Source organism: Anomalospiza imberbis, chromosome 23, assembly GCF_031753505.1.
Source record: "Anomalospiza imberbis isolate Cuckoo-Finch-1a 21T00152 chromosome 23, ASM3175350v1, whole genome shotgun sequence".
In the NCBI taxonomy this organism is placed as follows: Eukaryota; Metazoa; Chordata; class Aves; order Passeriformes; family Viduidae; genus Anomalospiza; species Anomalospiza imberbis.
In genome coordinates, this window is record NC_089703.1 from 4,784,927 (window position 1) to 4,797,770 (window position 12,844).

General features: G+C 47.3%; 1 protein-coding gene across 4 annotated transcripts in view; it reads right to left on the minus strand.

Moving 5' to 3' along the window:
• PRDM16 (PR/SET domain 16) overlaps window positions 1–12,844 on the minus strand; it is a 298,478-nt gene that overhangs the window by 6,665 nt on the left and 278,969 nt on the right. For 3 of the 4 annotated variants that reach the window (XM_068171626.1, XM_068171624.1, XM_068171627.1), the window contains 3 exons: window positions 10,702–10,789; window positions 6,727–6,896; window positions 4,691–4,768 (listed from right to left, as the gene is read on the minus strand). In XM_068171626.1, coding sequence (XP_068027727.1) covers window positions 4,691–4,768; window positions 6,727–6,896; window positions 10,702–10,789 — 336 coding nt within the window. The remainder of the gene's footprint in view (window positions 1–4,690; window positions 4,769–6,726; window positions 6,897–10,701; window positions 10,790–12,844) is intronic. The other variant, XM_068171625.1, reaches the window with a different exon arrangement.

The window sequence follows — 12,844 nt, forward strand, 5'->3', positions numbered from 1 at the left end:
AGCTGGAATGCAAGGAGCCAAGCCAGGATGTTCAGGGGAGCTGCTGAGTGAAGAGATGTTCCCTCTCTGAGCTCAGTCCCTGCAGGACCCACAGCAGATGGGCTGGGGGCTTGTTCAAAGCCATCACCCCCCGTTTTGGGTTTAGATTACCTCCAAATAAATCGGAATTGCTTGGGGTGGTGGTGTGAGGGCTCACAGCTCCCAGCGCAGAGCGGGAGCCGCTGATGGACTGAAGGTGGCAGCTCCGAGCTGCGGTGGAGAGTTTGGGTCTAAAACGCCTGAAAAGCTCATTCCTGCCCGAATCCGCCGAGTGCCTCGTTACATCTCCCTTTAAACACGTCACTTGTACCTCGGCAAAGCTGCTCCCCCACGGCTCTGCTTCCAAAACCCACGAGCAGCAGAATCTGTCTCTGCTGCAGAGCTCCGCAAATCCTGGACGCTTCCAAAATTCCAACTCTTCCCGAGCCCTTGTAATCCCAGAATAAATCCACGCCAGCAAGGCTGCTCTGAGCTTCTCTAACCCACAGCAACATCTGCCCCACGGAGCTGAGCTACTCTTCCACGGGGATCCTCGAATTCCAGAATGGTTTTGGGACCCTAAACCCCCTCCAGTGCCACTCCCTGCCGTGGGCAGGGACACCTTCCACTGTCCCAGGGTGCTCCAAGCCCTGTCCAACCTGGCCTTGGACACTCCCAAGGATGGGGCAGCCTGTGCCAGAGCCTCCCCAGCACTCCAGGACATGGAGATGGTAATTTTGGGAGTATCAGCAGCTCCTGATGTGCACAGACTCACCCCATGCCTGCCTCACTCAAGGATGGAGCTGGATGTCCCAGAGGACATGGGATTCTTCCCTACAGACACAACAGGTTCAACAGCGAGTGGAAAAGATCCCTGCTGTGAAACACACACACCCCATTTCCAGATGTGCTCCAGCTGTGATTTTTATTCGGTCTCTAAAAATAAATCTATATTATTTTTGGAAAAAGCGGGGATACATTTATGAAACACTCTCTCTTGCTGAATGTTTATGGATTCCATGTCCACCTCCGAATTTCCTTCTGCTAAACTGCTAAATCTCCAACAAGAATAAAGATATTTCAAATAATAGGCCTTTATTAGGATTAACCAAAAATTTTAAACCACAGCATTTCCAGACTTCCAAAGTATTTAGCTTTCCTTTTTTTTTTTTTTTTTTTTCAAAAACCCCCAAATAACTCTACAAAACAAGAAGTTATTTGAACATCAGCAAGAACAATCACACTGAGATTTATCAAGAACAATCTGTACAGAGAGTTAAACACGGATTTCCAGCACCAAGGAATTTGCTTTCAGATTCCTGTTCAGCACTCCCCCAAAGTGCAATATCCAAACCTGCCAATATCCCAGTATTCCTGCTATTCCATGGGATTTTCATGAGTCGTTTTGTCCAACTTAGACCAGGCGCTCCCTTCTCATCCTTGATGATGCCAGGGGTTTTCTCTCCTTGCCTGTCCTCACCAGCTCTAAAACCCTTTTTTTTGAGTGTCCCAGCGCCTGGCACAGGGGATACCTGGCACAGGGGATACCTGGCACAGTGGGCACCAGGATAACCCATGTTCCCAGCCTGGCTGTCCCTGCCATCATCCCCAGGAGCAGCTCCAGACATTTAAAGGCAACTCAAGGCAGGAACGACCTGGCCTCCCCCACGTCCATTTATTTAGACGTTCAGGAAGCCTTTGAAAAGTTCCCTGTGACAGGTCCTCGCCCTAACCATGAGCTATGTGAATCCAGGGTCGAGAATGGGGAGGGATAAAGAGCTTGTTAAAAAAATAGGAACCAGAGAGGCACTGGGAAGGAGCAGGGAATGCCTGGGAGCAAAGGGATGAGGGAGATGTCCGGCATTATTTGTGGTCCCAGAGGGGTTGGTGCTGGGAGCTCTGCTGGTTTTAATCTAAATAAATGGCCCAGGAAGAGGAACCAGCTGAAATTCAGGGAAAGGGGTGAACAGGGAAGGAGGAGAAGAATAAAACTCAAAGGCTGTGATGTTTGCTTTGCAAACAGCCCGACAAAGCTTCTCCCTTATCAGCTTAAAGGGCTGAAAACATCCAAAGTGGGAGGGAGGGACAGCAAGGAAGGAGCCAGGGCTGGAGCTGTGGAGCTCTGACAGGAAATCCTGGGAGCTGGAGGAGCTCGGGACCTGGGACAACACAGGACAAAGCAGGGAGCAAACCCTGGGAATGTGGGAGGATTTCTCGAGTCCCTCTCACGAAGTTTTGCACAGATCAGTGTGAGCTGGAGAGACAGAATTGCAGGAAAACCCAAAAACACACATGGACAGCAACTCCCCCTCCTAGTGACTCTTCAGCCCCAAGTGCATTTTTAGCAGGGGTGAGCTCAGGCTGAGTTTTGAAAACCAAGAAATGAGAAATATCTTCAATATTTATTGAACTATGTGTAATTTAAATGACATGGTAGATGTCAGCTGTAGGCTGTGTGTTCCAGCTTAATGCAGATAATAGGACACGAGGCCTCCAAGGGCCTTTTTATTCTGAATTCTGAAATACATAGTCCATAATTTCAGGTTTGGTGAAAAAAAAAAAAAAAAAAGAGTGAAAAGAAACATGCTGAATTTCACTGTAGGGCACAGGGGCTCAGAGTGTTTACAAATAATTTGATTTTCACGAAGTGCACCACCAGGTATTTCTCACTCTTCAGAAAAGATGTTGCATTTTCTCTTTATAAAAAGAATCTGCCTCGCTATTGCTCATGTGCTATTAATTCCTACTTTATACATAATTAGACACTTAAGAAGTTTGAGTAACTTCATAGCCCCCCCCAATGAACTCCAAAAAACTTAATCAGTGACCATCAGGAAACCACCTTATTTTCTAGTCTATTGTCTTTAAGAACATAGTAATTAATATTTGAATTAATACTGAAATTATTGTATATAAAAATATCTTATATAAGGTAAAAAAAATAATTAAACAATCAAAAGCAAAGTTGCAAAGGAGACAACAGTAAAACACTGATAAGTCAGCAAGCTCCTTTTACCTGCCTGAAGTCAGCACTTAAAAACCAAGCTTTCAAAACAAGTCTGGCTGCCAAAGCTGCAAATCTCAGTTCTCTGAGAGGAAAAGCAAATCAATGATAATTAAAGCTTGTCTGTAAACGCAGCCCCGGCTCTCCGGAGTGCTGTTAGAATGCAACATTGTCCAGGAGTCAGACCTCTAAAAAACCCACACAGGCTATTTTCTGGGAGAAGACCAGATCAAATAAATCTTTATTTTCCTAACCTTTGTTAAGTTGCAAGTCTCCTTTTTTGGAAGAAAACTGAACTAAGGATCTCGGAATAATCAGGAGTGAGTGTTGCAGTGGACAGGGAACACACAGGGCCCGTTTAGGCATATCAAATAACACAACCCCAAACATCACAGCAGGGATATAATCCAAAATATATGTCTGCTTTGGGGGGTGGTTTTGGTGTATTTTTAATTTTCTTAATGTCTACACTAAAAATGCTGGATGGAAAATAAACGTGATTCTCAGCGTAGCAGGGATTACAATGTGGGAGAGTCAATTCTTAGGTTAAACTGAGCATAAAAATGTGATGTATTTGACCACATGGCCTTTTGCTGCTCATAAATTTGTGTTTCTCTTTATTTAATAACTGCTCCACTTGCTTTGTTGTGAACTTATGGCTGTGTATGAAAGGCTGCAATATCAGCTACCCAAAACGAAATGGAATTGTTACCATTGTTTGACAACCTGCAAAACACTCCCTCACATCATGGCAAACACAAGGCTTGATTTGCAGCGAGCTCTCGATTCATCATTCCTTCAGGTTTGCTCATTTCTGGACTTCATTCTAACAAAAAAAGGCATGTTTTTTTTCCCAAGTTTTTTAAAACTGCTTGTAACTCACTGGGAGAAAATGCTGGGGGGAAAGATTTCCATGAGAAATAGTTATTTATATGCCTAGGCACACATATTACATGTATTTTCTTGTGAGTTTTATTCAGATTTAAAGCCCTGACTTGGGCAGGAGCCATAGAATCCACTGGGCTGGGACACTGTCCTTGTGCACACTGAAGCACCAAAATCACATCACCTTGTCCCCAGCTAACAAAAAATAGCTCAGCCTTCTACCTTAAACACTCACAAACATGTGAGACTCTGTGTGAATCCCCCCCTCCCAGCTCTTCTTTGTCCATGATTTAAGCTCAGACACTATCAAAATTCAGTTTTAAGGCAGGTAAATCGACAGGGTTTTTCTTGCCTTTGTTTTTTTTGATCCCCTACTCCAGTCACCTCTGATGTGCATCAAGAAAAAAAAAAAAAAAAAACAACCCAGCTTGCCCCAGCAGTGAAGGTCCTGGCAAGCCCTTCAAACCAGCCCGAATTTCAGAGCCATTCAGCACCTTCAGCTGTCCTTGAGATGAATGGTTAACGTGAGTGTGAAACAACACTGCAAATCAGAGCCCTCATTTGCCAGCATACATCTAAATATAAGTTAAGTGTCTATCTTCGAGCTGCCAAGCCTGATTATTTTTGGCTGGTACACATAATATACAACCCTATGAATCACTCTGTGTAATGCTCCAGGCCTGTGGTATTCTGCTGGCACAGCTTTGTAGAGAGGGGGGGGAAATACCAGAGTGGTGAGTGAGGAGTGTTTGGGAAAGGGTTTTTTATGGGGGACAACATCACCTGTAAGGCTGCTCCCCAGTGTGCGTCCGCAGATGCCTCGTCAGGTTGGCTGAGCGTGGGAAGATCTTGCCACAGTACCTGGACAGGGAGAGCCAAAGGAAACCATCAGGAGAACCAAAGGAAACCATCAGGAGAACCAAAGGAAACCATCAGGAGAACCAAAGGTAACCACCAGGAGAGCCCACGGATGCTGTGGGAAATGGATTGGTAGGGAATTCTCCAAGCCTGACAGAAGGCTCACACCGTGTGTGCGTCTGTGTGCAAACCTTGAGATAAGAAATGTTGATTTAGAAATGCCATAGAATAGGACAGACATTGCTGAGAGAGAAATGGAGCCAGAAACAAGTTTCAAATGATGGCTTTGCAAATAAGACTGGGTACTTTGGAGAAATGGAACTATGAAAGATGCCACAGCACCACCTGCACCCCTCATTCTGACACAGCTCCCAAAATCCCTTCATGTGCTCGCATCTGAGGAGGTGATGGGGAGGACAAATCTCCCATCCCAGGGTCACAGGGCTACAGAGAACCAGGAGCAGCTGAGGGAGCTGGGAGGGCTCACCTGGAGAAAAAGAAGCTCAGGAAGAACCTTCTCACTCCTACAACTCCCTGAGAGAAGGGTGCAGCCAGGTGGGGTCGGGCTCTGCTCCCACGGACTGAGGGACAGGACAATAGGAAACAGCCTCAAGTTGCACCAGAGGAGGTTTAGATGGGATACTTGGGAATTTTTTTCACAGAAAGGCTTGTCAGACGTTGGAATGGGATGCCCAGGGAGGTGCTGGAGTCACTATCCCTGGAAGTGTTCAAAGGAAGTGTGGACATGGCACTTGAAGACAGAGTTTAACTACAGCATTCCTGCATCAGGGTACAGAGGGTTTAATCACTGCCTGGGCAGATTGGCACTTGAGATGTTTCTGCATCTCCTTTATAGCCCTGTTGATGTGCTCATCAAACAGAATCTGCTCTTTCATCCTTGGAATTCACAGAATTTTCTCTGGTTAAAGGCTGCAGCACTGTGCTGTGGGTTAGGAGGCTGACAGCTGCTTAGAGCAAGGAAATGCAGGCATAGGAAATTAATAAAAGAAGGAATTGTGTTCCCCTACAAATCCAGTTCACAAAAATCTAAAAGGTATAAATAAAAACACTAATTGGGAAATAATGACCTAAGGAGGGGGGGCCGCACTCTGTGACTATGAAACCTATTGTAGGAGGAAGCCATGAGAGACTTTCCTTATTTCAGAGACCTTCAGCTGTCCTGAAGATGAACAGTTAATGTGAGTGATCCCCAGCAATGGAAATCCAAATGTCAACTTGTGAGTATGCATCTAAAATTTGAGTTTAGTCCCTTTTGTAAGTAGAAACCTCAAATTTCTAAATATTCAACTGAAATCTGAGCCTGCAGCTCTTGTGTCAAAGTTGAACATAAGAGACACATCAGCCAAAGTTTGTATCCACTTTCTGCACCCAAAAAAATCCCCTCAGCAGGAGCCACCACGAGAATCTTGAGGTGAAACTGCGACAGCAGACAGAGGTTTATTTTTCAATACCCTTGATCTGCTCCAATTTGGAGCTGGATGGGTACGTGACGAGTTCTGTGGATAGAACAGTTTGAAAAAGTTGTTTCCTGCATGCCATTTTTCAAAATTCAATCATTTTTCCATAGCTGAGGTTGGATATAGCCGGGACTGGCATTGGGAACAGCGGCGTTCGCCGCCGCACACCAGAGACTTGGCCTGGGGAGTTGTGTTTGCTTGAGAATCTCCAGATCTGCTCCCAAGGTTATTAAAAATTACAAAGCAAACAGAAGATGCTGATTTCCTACCAGACAAAACAAGCTATTTCAGAGGGAATTAGTCATCCCAGCTCTGCTTTAATTCCACCGCTCCTGGCGGAAATGTCGGTGTGGAGCTGCTCTGCTCCGTGCTGGTGCCCATTGCAGCTGCCCAGCTGGGGTGGCACATCCTGGGGTATTCCACATCCTGAGATGTTTCCACGCCCTGGGGCTCAGTGTGGATGCCACGGGATGCCCGGCTCACCTGCAGGTGTAGCGCTCCTTGCCCTTGCGCAGGATGGGGTCGGAGAGCATGGGCGGCGGCGATCGGAAGTTGAAGGGGTGGTGGGGAAGGGGCTGCAGGGACGAGCCAGAGTCGGCCTTCATGGCTGCAAAGCTCTCCAGTTTCTCTGTCATCGTCTCGATGGCCGACATCTGCAAGGACAAGGAGGTAGCTCCTCAGAAAAATCCCTGGGAAGGGCAAGATCTGATGCACAAAACACCGTTTTTGGTCAGGCAAAGCCTCCTGCTGGTGTTGGCTGTCTTGGAAGTTGGAGGCACAGTGGGAACTGGAGCCACTGAATCCAGCCAGGAAAGACTGGAGTAGTGTATTGGTCATGGAGAAAGCAGGAAAGGCACAACTGGCAAAGCCAGGCATTTAGGTCCCAGAAATGAGCACTTGTTCACTCTCTGCAGTGTGCATGTGCTCACTTTCAGCACTTTGGATCAAAAATTATCTCAGAATACACCTGAGACATCCATTTTTATTGGGAAAACACTGAAACTAACATGGTCAGATGCCTGAGGTAGAACTCAGTACCCAAGCCCAAACCAAAGTCTTGGGAGGTCTGACATCTCCTACAGCATCCCGGGGGCTTGGAAGGACAGGGCAGTGAGTGGTGGGTGGGCAGGCAGGGACACAACCCCAGGAGAGGGGGAACAGGGAAGTTTTGGGCCCAAAGCAGAAGAATCCTGGCCAGAGTGGAGTGGGAGGGATGTGTGATGGCTGCTTAGGGAGCGAGGAGAGGAGAGGAGAGGAGAGGAGAGGAGAGGAGAGGAGAGGAGAGGAGAGGAGAGGAGAGGAGAGAGGAGAGGAGAGGAGAAGTGGAAGGGGTGAAGAGAGGAGAAGAGGAAGGAGTTGGGATCAGGCTCAGGATGGAGTGGGTCCACAGGGAGCTTGCCTGGTGAAGAGGCCAACACTTTAATTATGGGTAGGAAAGGTTCAGCAGCTCCTAAAGGTGATGGGAGGATGGGTGGGAGATGGCTGAGTTTCCTGGAGTGAAAGGGAACTCCAGTCAAACCCCTGGCTGTGAGCAGCGGCTGGGTGAGTTGCGGTCAGGAGGGGCAACACCTACACATCCCTTTGGGGTGGGAGCAGCTGGCATGCAGGCCTGGAGCTCGGACACCAAGGAGAATGTCCCTGCATGCTTGATCAGATTTAGTTTGTGTGACTTGGACTTGTTCTCACAGACATGAGATTAAACACCACACCAGGAAGAGGGAGAAAGGGAGATACAGGAGAAGGGGGAAGCAGAAAAGGAAAGAATGAAGTTGGACCATGTGCAAAAAATGGATCTGCATAAAAATCCCGCCTTAAAGAACAGCACTTTTACTTTCATTACAGTGCAACAGGAAACCCAAGTCCAAGAGAGCAACGCAGCTCAGAGGACGACGCCGACTTCTCCGACGTCCAGCTTCGTGCACTCCTGAGAGCACTTTGGAGATAGCAGGGGCAGAGGAGAGGGATAAAACAAACAAGGCAGCAATAAAGCTGCCTCCTGGCTGCGCTGACATCACCGGGACAGGCGGGAGCTGCGGAGGCAGCCGGGGCGGCAGCGAGGAACGGAAGGCAGTAGGAAGCCATACATCACCCCGAGATGCTCGATTGTACAGGAAGGGCTGACCTTTTGCACGTTTACACTTTATTAAACTGGGCTTTAGAAGGGAGGGGGGGCAGAGGGGGAAGAGAGCCAAGATATTGTTTGAAAATACATGGCTATGGAAAAAAAGTTGTCTTAATCACCCCTGAAGACATTGTGAGGGCTGACAAGCATTCATAAGCTGTAAAAAAGAGGAGTAGTAACCCCCATTTCCTGATAATAGATCCACAGCCCCTTAGCTGGAGGCTCCCAGCCCATGATAAATAGTAAGTAATACTTAGCACCAGCCACTTGAAAAGGTTACTTGATCATTTACAGCACCAGCTCTGCCCCAGCTGCCAGTCATGCAACAAAACCATCACGTTAAAAAGCTCTCCGGACCTTTCAGAGCCGAGCTCTCAGCCCTTCGCCGAGGTACCTGGAGCTCTCCTTTGTTGTGCCCTGTTCTTTAGGCACTTAGTCAGAGATATTTGCTGGCTTGAGAGCCGTAGGCTGGTTTTAAAATTCTAAACACTGGCCACAGCCTCTCCAGTGGCAAAGGCACTTTGCTATTTAGGGAGCAACTGCCTGGTTATAATAAAACAGAAAGGGGGAAGAAAAGAAACTTAACAGGTGAGGAAAGGCTTTCCATTAAGTTATCAAAAAGTTACACTGGTTATTTATGTTGTCCAGAGTTTCATTTGGAATAGACAATGTAGGAAAACTCCCAGGGAGCAAAGGAACTTCTGCCAACGACTGGCTCAGAAATAAGAGCTGCCTGAAATTCATTTTGAGAGAGGAAACATCTCCTGAATGCTTTTATCACATCTTCTGGCTTCAGCACATCCCAGTGAGGGCACTCTGAGAGAGCTGGGGATTAGTCACAGAGGAAAAGGCTGAAACCAGACTCGTGTTTAGAGTGAGAAAAGCCTGGGTAGAACGTGACTCTGACTGACCAGGCACAGGAACGTTGGTCCTAATGAAGAAAGCAGAAGCAGGAACCCTGAAAATGAGATTTCTTAGGAAAAGATCCAGGATCCAGAATTCTTAGCAATGCTGGATCCAGGGAATGGTCACAGCCTCAAGGCTGCCAGGGCTCTCAGACACAGGGTGGGATTGTTGGGGTGTCCTGTGCAGGGCACAGGTTGGACTGGATGATCCTTCCAGCTCAGGATATTCCGTGATTCTATTATAATACTGGGGATGCTATGATAATACTGGAAGGGGATCTGGTGGTACAAATCTCCCATTTCTGGAACAAATGCCCTGTATTCCTTTGCTGTGTCTGAAATACCTGATTGACTGCAGCATGGGAACGGTGCCTCTCCAGATCAAGTGATCTGAACACAGTGCCCGCCTTATTAAAAATCATTATTAAAAATCAGTTATCAGGAAGCTTTGGGCTGGAGTGATTGTGAATTTGAGGCTATTCTGTGTGATAAGCTGTTAGAGATAACCAGACCTTCCAGATCTTTTCACTGCCATGGGAAGAGGACGTGGTCAGGATTTCAGGAACAATGTCAACAACCTTCCACCCAGAGCTTGCTCCTGCTTGGGGTCTGAATGTTTCTCATCGTCTCCTTGGGTTGCTTTGCCACGCTGGCTCCTCCCTGCTATCAGATTCTTTACAGGCAGATATCCCCACTATTCTAAGTCACACAAACACAGGATGTTCCTGGCCAGCCTGTCACCATTATCCAGCCTGGATGAAGGAAAAATCGGGGGAAGTTATTAACCAAACTCTGAGGCTGGTGTGAAACAATGCGGGAACTAAGTTTAGCTGTGAAAGCAACCAGGACCCAGATTTCACAAACCTGTGAGTTATTTATCTAAGGTGGGAAACATTATCAGGGCAGAACAATGCTTGTGAATATAAAGGAGAGCACAATGAGGAGCACGGAGCTGGGATCCCAGCCTGGGCACAGCAGGAGGGGCGAGAATAGCTGGAGGACTGTCACACGCACAACTGAACCCACTGCCCGGCACTTCCACACACTCCTCATGATGTGGGAAATTCAGGAAGGTAGAAAATGCTGCTGCCTTGGGGCTGGGCAGTCCTTCTCCACCTTGTACCACTGCAAATGACACCCCCAGGTGTTCCCAAAGGAAAAACCACATAGGCACTGTGGGCTGTGGAAGAGGAGTTTGGCAGAGCCTATGAGCTGCCCAAACCTCATCCCTGTTTTTCTGGTAATGCAAAGGAAACAGCAAGGAACAGCTGCCATCATCCTCAAGCTGTGAATTAAATGTGTCTGGAAGGAACTAGTGGAAAACAGTGGAGGTTTCAGTCAGGCCCTTGGATGAGGAGGAGCCTGATCCCAGTGATCCCAGTGTGTTCCAGCTCCACCCCAGCATTCTATCAACAGTGTCACTGCTTTTACCTGGGGGTGAAAAAGCAGCGGGGAGGGTCGCAGGTACTTCTCCTTGAGGGCACCCACGGGGTCTGTCACCTTCCGCTTCTCCACCCTGCTGGACAACAACACAGAGGGTTACATACCTCACAGGGAGCCCCACACAGCCACACTGCGCTGAAATTACACACAAGGTTATTCTCTTACACAAATGTCTTACACCCCCTTCTCCTGGACACTACAGATTCTGATGCACAATTGCCCCACAGAAAGTGCTGGGAAGAACATGAACATGAATCTCCTGCTTTGGGCAGTATTTTTTTTAGCCTTCAGGCTGATGACTAAGAAAACATTTTGCTCCTGCTCTGCTGCAGTGGTTTATAAACCTCTGCTGTTGTGAAAGGTCATGGAAAACCTTGCATTTAGAGCAAAACTGTCTGAGCAGGAGAAGCTCTAGGGTCCACAGCAGGCAGCCCCCACATGGAAAAAATTGTCTTTGAGAGTTTGCATTTATCTGAAGAGTTAACACTGGGCCAGACTCTGCAGCCCCAAGCGTGCTGAAATCATTAGGTGTTTCATATTTGTTTCCTCCCTTGCAGCTGAGACATAATTTGCATTGAGTTTCTTTGGCAAGCCCATGTGGACAACGATTTAAAAAGTGAGGGACTGGTGGGAGAATTCTGAAGTGGCTGAGAAACCCGAGTTCTTCTGATATCACCTTGGCCCACTCAAATATTTCATGTTTAAGCATCGGAGATGCAGAAACGACCCTAAAGTAAGGCTCCTGTTTTTGAAAATATTGGCTTTGCTTCCACAAAATATTCTACGTGCAGGGAAACGGAGGTGTGGAATCACCAAAAAGACAAACTGAGATGTTCTCTAAGGGAAAAAAGTGTTGAGGAAGTAACTCCAACAAACACAGCTGCATCTTTAAACGGTTGGAATTGAGTCCATCCAGCTAAACCAGCAGAAATTCAAGAGTAAGAGTGATTTCAACTACATTAGTCTAGCATAAACTGAGAGCAAATTATTTTTGCTGCATTTCAGCTGATTGGTGTGTGGATCAAATTACCAAAGAGTTTAAAGAAGAGCCCTGCCGAGTGCAGTCAGCGAACTGTGCTTAATCTGCATTTAATTCTTCTTGGGTAGAGGGAAAGAGAAGAGCTGGATTGGAAATGCAGTCAGAATTAGGGGGCTTTGGGAGGTACGTGCTTTTATGGGTCTGAGTTGCCAGAAAAACCAAAGAATAAGTAAAAAGTTGCTCCCTGAGCCCCTCTGACCAGCCCAGCTTTGCTCTCTGTGAGGCTCTGAAATGCCCTAAGGAACATCCCTGATCCCAGCAGAGCCATCTGGGGAGAGCCCTGCCTGCTCCATGTGCGTAAAATCTGGTGAATTGACAGCATTTCCCCAGCTCTGCCATGTCCCAGCACTGGGAATGGAAACACAAGGTCCCAACGTCCCCGTCAGAGCCGAATTCCGCAGCGCCCGGAGGATTAAGCCGATCGTTTCAGCCCAGTGCCTGAGAACGTCACCCCCACAGGCTGAGCTAAAAACTGCCCCCATTTCAGACTGTCTGGCCGCATTAAATTATATCACCAGGAGAAAATGTCAAGGATTTAAGTGGCCTTTGGGAGAAAAAAATGAAGGAGCCAAATGATGTGAGAGAGTCTGATAAAGGGAAGTTTAGAAACAAAATATTTCCATATTTTTCAAGCTGGGACTTGGAAGCTGGGCTGTTTCGCTCATTACATCAGAAGTCTGATTCGCAAGCAACGCCACCGCTGACTTTCTATTTTAACACATGACTAAAACTATGTGCATCCCATGGAATGCAACAAACGATGCCCCCTTGAAGTGATCCTTCACTTCCATCTGTCTTCTGGGCCTTTACGGTTTTCCCGAGGCCGCTGTTTTAATTGGCAGCAGCTTTTCCAAGCCGTGTTATTTCAGCATTCCTGCTGAGAATGCCCATAGGTGGCAGGACCCTACAAGGATTCTTCTGCCTTTCTATCCCATTTATCGATTTTTTCTTTTTCCTCAGGAGTACTTTTTATGTTCACTGTTCACACCATGCCTGATTTCTCCAGGAGGAGATGGCCACAGTGGGTGCCAGGCAGGACACGACACCTTCTGAGATGGGAGGTGTCCCTATCCCAGATGGCATGGTGTGGGC